Source organism: Parasteatoda tepidariorum, chromosome 9 (genome assembly GCF_043381705.1).
Source record: "Parasteatoda tepidariorum isolate YZ-2023 chromosome 9, CAS_Ptep_4.0, whole genome shotgun sequence".
Lineage (NCBI taxonomy): Eukaryota > Metazoa > Arthropoda > Arachnida > Araneae > Theridiidae > Parasteatoda > Parasteatoda tepidariorum.
In genome coordinates, this window is record NC_092212.1 from 84,399,874 (window position 1) to 84,406,154 (window position 6,281).

The 6,281-nt window shown below is 34.9% G+C and overlaps 1 protein-coding gene across 1 annotated transcript; it reads left to right on the plus strand.

Moving 5' to 3' along the window:
• The first annotated feature begins 768 nt into the window (after window positions 1-768).
• LOC107447420 (putative ammonium transporter 3) lies at window positions 769-3,748 on the plus strand. Its single transcript, XM_016062336.3, has 3 exons — window positions 769-843; window positions 1,616-1,715; window positions 3,219-3,748. Exons 1-3 carry the CDS (start codon window positions 769-771, stop codon window positions 3,746-3,748), a joined length of 705 nt encoding a protein of 234 aa, XP_015917822.3.
• The last annotated feature ends 2,533 nt before the right edge of the window (window positions 3,749-6,281 follow it).

Sequence of the window (6,281 nt, forward strand, 5' to 3'; positions counted from 1 at the left end):
ATTTCTCTTGTTGATAAGGCCACTTATCAAAAATTTTAACTGGAATGACTATGTTAAGAAAATAACAGCTAAAGCCACTGGAATGTACAATAAATTAAAATGTCTACTAGGTCCCTACTCCAAAATGTCACTTAAAATCAAACAATACCTTACATATATCAAACCTATAATTACTTATGCATGCTCTGCCTGGTGCAATTACAGCAATGTAAATATTAACAAACTTATTGTGTTCCAAAATATATAACTAAGAAAAATGCTAGGAGTCAAAGGAAACAAAGTTATACACATAGATTTTAAAAAATAAAAATACCCTCACTGAAACTTTAATCACACCTAACAATTTTATTAAAAAAAAGCACAAAAATGTTCTGCCGCAAACTACAACAACGTTTTTAAAGAAGAAATGCTTATTGAAGATTTCAAAATCAGTCCCCCAGAGCCCATTTTTTCTCTAGCAACGCTATTTAATCAGATAAATTCAATTAATTCTTAACTATTTTTGATTTTTTTTGATACTTATAATTTAATATATATATTTAAATTATAACGCTGCAAGTGACTGCATTGCAGTATTTTCTCTAACTGTTCATAATTCTGATTTTTTATTGGTGCAGCTATTCCGCAAATGGCGTTGCAATTGCAGCAAATAGTTCTAAATTATTTTCAGTTTTTTTTCTATATCGTGGTTATTTTTCCTTTTCCTTTTCTTTCTGTTTTCAAAACTCATGATGAAAATTACTTTACAAATCAAGATGAAAAGTTAAAATGTGCCTTCATGACCTAAAAGCCTTGAGCAATAATATGACTATGACTATCAAGCCTCCTAAAAAGTTGGCAGAAGTAACCGAAAATCAGCAAAATTTTAGTTTCTAGTTGTCTACCTGTTTTTAAAATATTTTGTCGAATTCCGGAACACAGTTGGCATTTCTGATATATAAGAATAAAATTTTCTTCGAAAGCCGGGAGATTTGGCAGTGATGAAATAGTCTTTATCCCAAAAATGGAAAGAAAAAAGTTTTAGATCGAATTTTTTTAGCATTTAGTTTCCCGAACTAACATTTTGCAATAATGAAAAAGGTGGAAAAAATGATTAAGTTAAGTAGAAATTATGGAAAAAGTTATGGAACATTTAATCTACTGTTTCATCACTGTTACCTACAAATTGTGGTAAAAAATTATGAGAAGTGCATTTTTTCAGAAAAAGATTTTATATTAAATTTTTTTGGAAAACAGGAATGTCTTGTTTATCCAAGATAAATGCTAACAATGAAATAATTAGGATATTAGTCTATATCTTTTAGAAAAAGCGACATGTTCTAAAAATGGGACATCATACGATTAAAACATAATCTCTTGCGTTTTAAAACAAAATTTTGCTACCAGTTAATGCAAAAGCTAACTTAAACTAAAAGCACTAAAATGTGAGAGCATACTCAAAGAAATTACAGGAGGCAGGAATTACTCCTGTCAACTAAAATTTACTAAATTTCCTAAAATTTACTTAATTTACTAAAATTTACTTAATTTATTAAAATTTACTTAATTTACTAAAATTTACGGCTTAAGACGTTTATTGGTGCCAAACTTCTGTGAGATTTTTTTTCTGTTTTAGAGCATGACCAAAGAAGAGGAGGCAGGAATTACTCCAGTCAACGCAGATGATTCAACTTGGATTTTGACTGCTTCGTTTGTGATATTCACAATGCAGACTGGTATTTAACTTTCTTTGGAAGTATTTTTTAAAAAAAAATGATTCATATAAATTTAATGTGAATCGAATCTTAATGCAATATTTTCATTAATTCTTTTTTTTTTCTAGCACATTTAGTGTTAATGCCTAAATTAAATTTATTTCCATGACTTTCGAGACTTTTGTATATTTTATGATTTCAAGTTACATACAGACCCATGGTCCACCAAAATTTTCAAACTGGTCCAAAATTAGTAATACATACCATGAATTTAAAAATTGATCATTAAATTTTTCTTTGATCACCACACATATTTGGAAACTTTTTTGAATTGCTAAAAGTCTGATACATGCTTGATGAATATTATTCAAATTGAAGTGGTTGCGAATTTAAGGAAACTTCCAATGGCTTCGATTTGCAACTTGCTACCTTGGAAGTCGAGTACAGATATATTTTCCTTACAAAATAACATATTGTAGTAGTAATAAATTTATGGAATGATCGAGAATTGTCTCATTTTCATTTCTTTCAAGAATTTTTTCACCTGTGGAAATCAAGATTGGTATATACGAAGCTATGACTAACTTGACAATATCATTCTCTAAAATCTTGGTCTACCAAAAAAGATATTTAAATACTGATTTCTTAATGTCAGTTAATGTAGTTGATGTCAACTTCCAAAACTTGTAAACTTAAGACCTAAGGTTGAATAACTTAAACATGAAGAATTAGAGCATTTATTAAATTTAAAATACAGTGAGCAAAAAAAAAAAACCCACTCTGAATAACTTTTGATCTAATGATCGGATCTTCGCGTTCATCGAGACTGTATCTTAATGGCTCGAGTCGGTAACCTCAAATCTGCTAATTAATAAGAGCAAACGATATTTTAATTTACGAAATCAGAAACAAAAACGTAATTTCTCTAAGCATACATACTTTTCTTTGAACGGATTCAGACTTTTGCCCCCCCCCAGAATATAGGGGATAGCCGCAATCTGGAAATTATGGTCCCAATAGTTTGATCAGGAAAGGGCTCAAAAGTTTGAACCCTCTTAGTGTTAATTTTACTTTTTGTGTATTTTGTTATATCTCAAGAACTTTTTAATAGAATTAAAAAAAATTTTACACACAATTATAAGATTCATTTATCCACAGACAATTCCATGCAAAAAATAAACTTTATTAAATATTTATTATCTTTTGTTCTTTTATTTAAAAGTAGTCGGAAAAAAATTAGATTGTAAGGTATACAAATTTTTGCATCATTTTAAAGAATATATTTTTACACGGTAAAATACAAAATTTGAGTAAAATCGGTAATATTTGTAAGAGTAAAATTTAATTATCTTTACAGGATTTAGACTTTTAGAATCTGGTACTGTTTCCAAAAAGAATCAAGTTAATATTTTTTAGAATGTATCCAATTATCTTTACAGGATTTGAATTTTTATGATCTCATGCTGCTCCCAAAAATATAATGTAATTAATACTTTTTAGAATGTATCCAATTATTTTTTACAGGTTTCGGACTTTTAGAATCTGGTGCTGTTTCCAAAAAGAATGAAGTTAATATTCTAATGAAAAACGCCGTTGATGTGGTTCTGGGCGGACTTTCTTACTGGATGTTCGGTTACGGTCTTGAATACGGTACAGGACCAGGAACATCTGCCTTCTGCGGGGTTGGTTTATTCATGGTAGATACCGAAGACAACGATGGTGGTGTCTTCGCTACTTTCATTTTCCAGTTATCTTTCGCTACAACTACTACAACTATAGTATCAGGTGCAATGGCTGACTTCAATGCCTACATATTGTTTTCTTTTGTCAACACCATCACTTACTGCATACCAGCCGGTTGGATGTGGGGTGACCATGGCTTCTTGAAAAAATTAGGAGATTTTGCCGGTTCATGTGCTGTGCATTTAACTGGAGGTGCCCTTGTGGCGGCTAGTATGTTAAAACCGAGACTACACAGATATGATCAAAGTACTGCATCATTAGCTATGGGTGACCCACGAAATGCTATAATGGGACTGTTTACTTTGTGGTAAGTTGTGATAATGAAATTGTATGCTCTGGAAATTGTAAAATTGAAGTGTAGTTCAAGAATCCACGCAGTATTTTATTTTATTTAATAACCGTCGTTGAACAGCCGACCTTATTTTTTTGCGTTTACGACTACTTAAGATCAACTCCATAGCCATGTAATTTTGAACCCATTCCAGAAGACAAGGGATTTCTTAACTCAAGTATTGGGAGAAATTTGCTTACGACTTTGGGTTACATGTTGACGAAAATCACGAAAGCCTCCCACGGTTAGACTGACGAGAAGGGGACTCCAACTCATGGTCCGTCTACCGCTGAGGATATTTTACGTCAGCACTGTGGTTGGTGCGAGCCGGGTGTGGAATTCGTAGCCATTTCTGGCCCTCGTAGCCAGCCATGTAACATTTGAAATTTTTCGGTTTTTCTGCAATAAAATATTACCGGCATAAAAAAAGAGTGACGATGACTATTCAGGGTTATCGAAACACGAGCACTTTATGACAGAACAATGTGTTTTGATAAAGTAAAGCATTCCCTTAAGAACCCAATGCAGATCAGGGAGTAATGGAGGTTAAGGCTTCGCAATTTTTTTACCAACGGCTAATTGTGGCAATGTAGTTAACATCGCTCACGAACCGCGTTTACTTCCCAGACAACCTGGTATCCATCGACTTGAAGATTGGTAAGATTCAAGCCGCCATTGGGAGTCGAACCCCAGTTTTACAGAATGAGAGTTCAGTGCCTTAGCGACTGAGCCACCACGACTCCAAAGCGTTTTCATAGTTTAGAAATAATTGAGAAAGCTTGATTGGAAGTATTGCTCAAGTATGAAAGCGCATTATTCTGTGTTCAGAATCCTGAACCTACAGCTAGCTGTTCTACATTTAAAGCAATACCTAGTTTGATCTCTATTGATGGCTGATCAATTCAAATATAGCTGTCACCTTGTCCACACTTCAGTAATAACGTGACGTGTTCCGCGGATCTTCAGACAGAGTCGTCGAAATAACCATGATAACTTCCCACTATGAAGTTATCATGGTTTTCCACTCCATATCAAGCAGAACCGCGTTCGTTTTCAACAAAAGTAGCGTGTCTACTACTAGAAAATTCAAATTCACTAGTATATATGACATGTTAACTCGATTCTGCAATGGGGTATCTTTTCATGGATGAAGGTTGACATTGTAGTTAACTACTATCCCCACATTGGTGACCTGGGCGTGATGTGAACACGCCTACCTTGACAAAACTCCCACTTCGATTTCAGCACGCTTACTTTGATGTATGGCCCACGTTGAACAGTTGACTTACTACTTTTTAAATCGACATTATCCAACTGCTCACGCTGTTGCTACTCAGTCTCGATCACACATAGCGTGCAGCGTACTCACTCGACTGATAAAGGCAACACAGGAGCAACCAAGACCGTGAACTTAATACAGCTCTCACTATCAGCACTCAAAATGTACGGCAATCTTAATACATCTCTCCGGTTTCTCACAAATCAGCAATGAATCAACTAGTGGTGTTCATTCATCGATTTCTATCACAGCTGGTGGGGGAGTACTGTAGTGTGTCTACCACTACGAAATTCAAATTCACTAGTATATATGACATGTTAACTCGATTCTACTATGGGGTAGCTTTTCATGGATGAAGGTTGACATGGCCGATAACTACACTCCCCACAAGTCCTTAATGGAGATGAGTTTGCCACAATTTATGACGTAGAAGTTCAATAGTCTTCTGAGTAGGGATTGAAATTGTGCAATGTTGAACATAAATTACCGATTATCCGATCTGTATTGACTTTTAACCGACGATAATAAAATAAAATGTTGAGGTTTACTTTGGTCATGTAATGTGTCATTTTGGTAAAATACGATTATCGAATAAGATGATCATGCAATTCAGCATGTATAGTGCGTTTTTTAAAGTTTAGGTGTAAAAATAAGTCGGAAGTAGTAATCCAGAAGTCTTACGACGAATTTTAACCCCTGATGCGCTTAGCTTTATACAGTCAATCAACCTACTGCGATGGCTCAGGGAATAGAGCGTTCGGCTTACTATGAAGCGAACCGGGTTCAAATCCCAGTCGATACGAATTCCGCATCCGGCTTGTACCGACCACAGATCTGACGTGAAATGTCCTCAGTGGTAGACGGATCATGGGTTAGAGTCCCCTTGCCGTCAGGCTAACCGTGGGAGGTTCTCGTGGTTTTCCTGTTCATGTAACGCAAATGCGGGTTAGCTCCATCCAAAAGTCCTCCACGAAGGCAAATTTCCCCCAATTCTTAATCCAGGAGTTCCCTTGTCTTTTAGATTGGGTTCAAATTACAAGGATACCGAGTTGAACATTAGTAGTCGTATACTTATAAAATTGGGTCGGTTGTTCAACGACAGTTATAATATAAAATAAAATGAACCATCCATGCGGCCGGGATAGTCTGGTTGGTAGGGCACTGGGCACATGTCCAAGAGGGCGTGGGTTCGATCCTCGCTGGTCGAAGTGAATTGAATTGAATTGAATGTAAG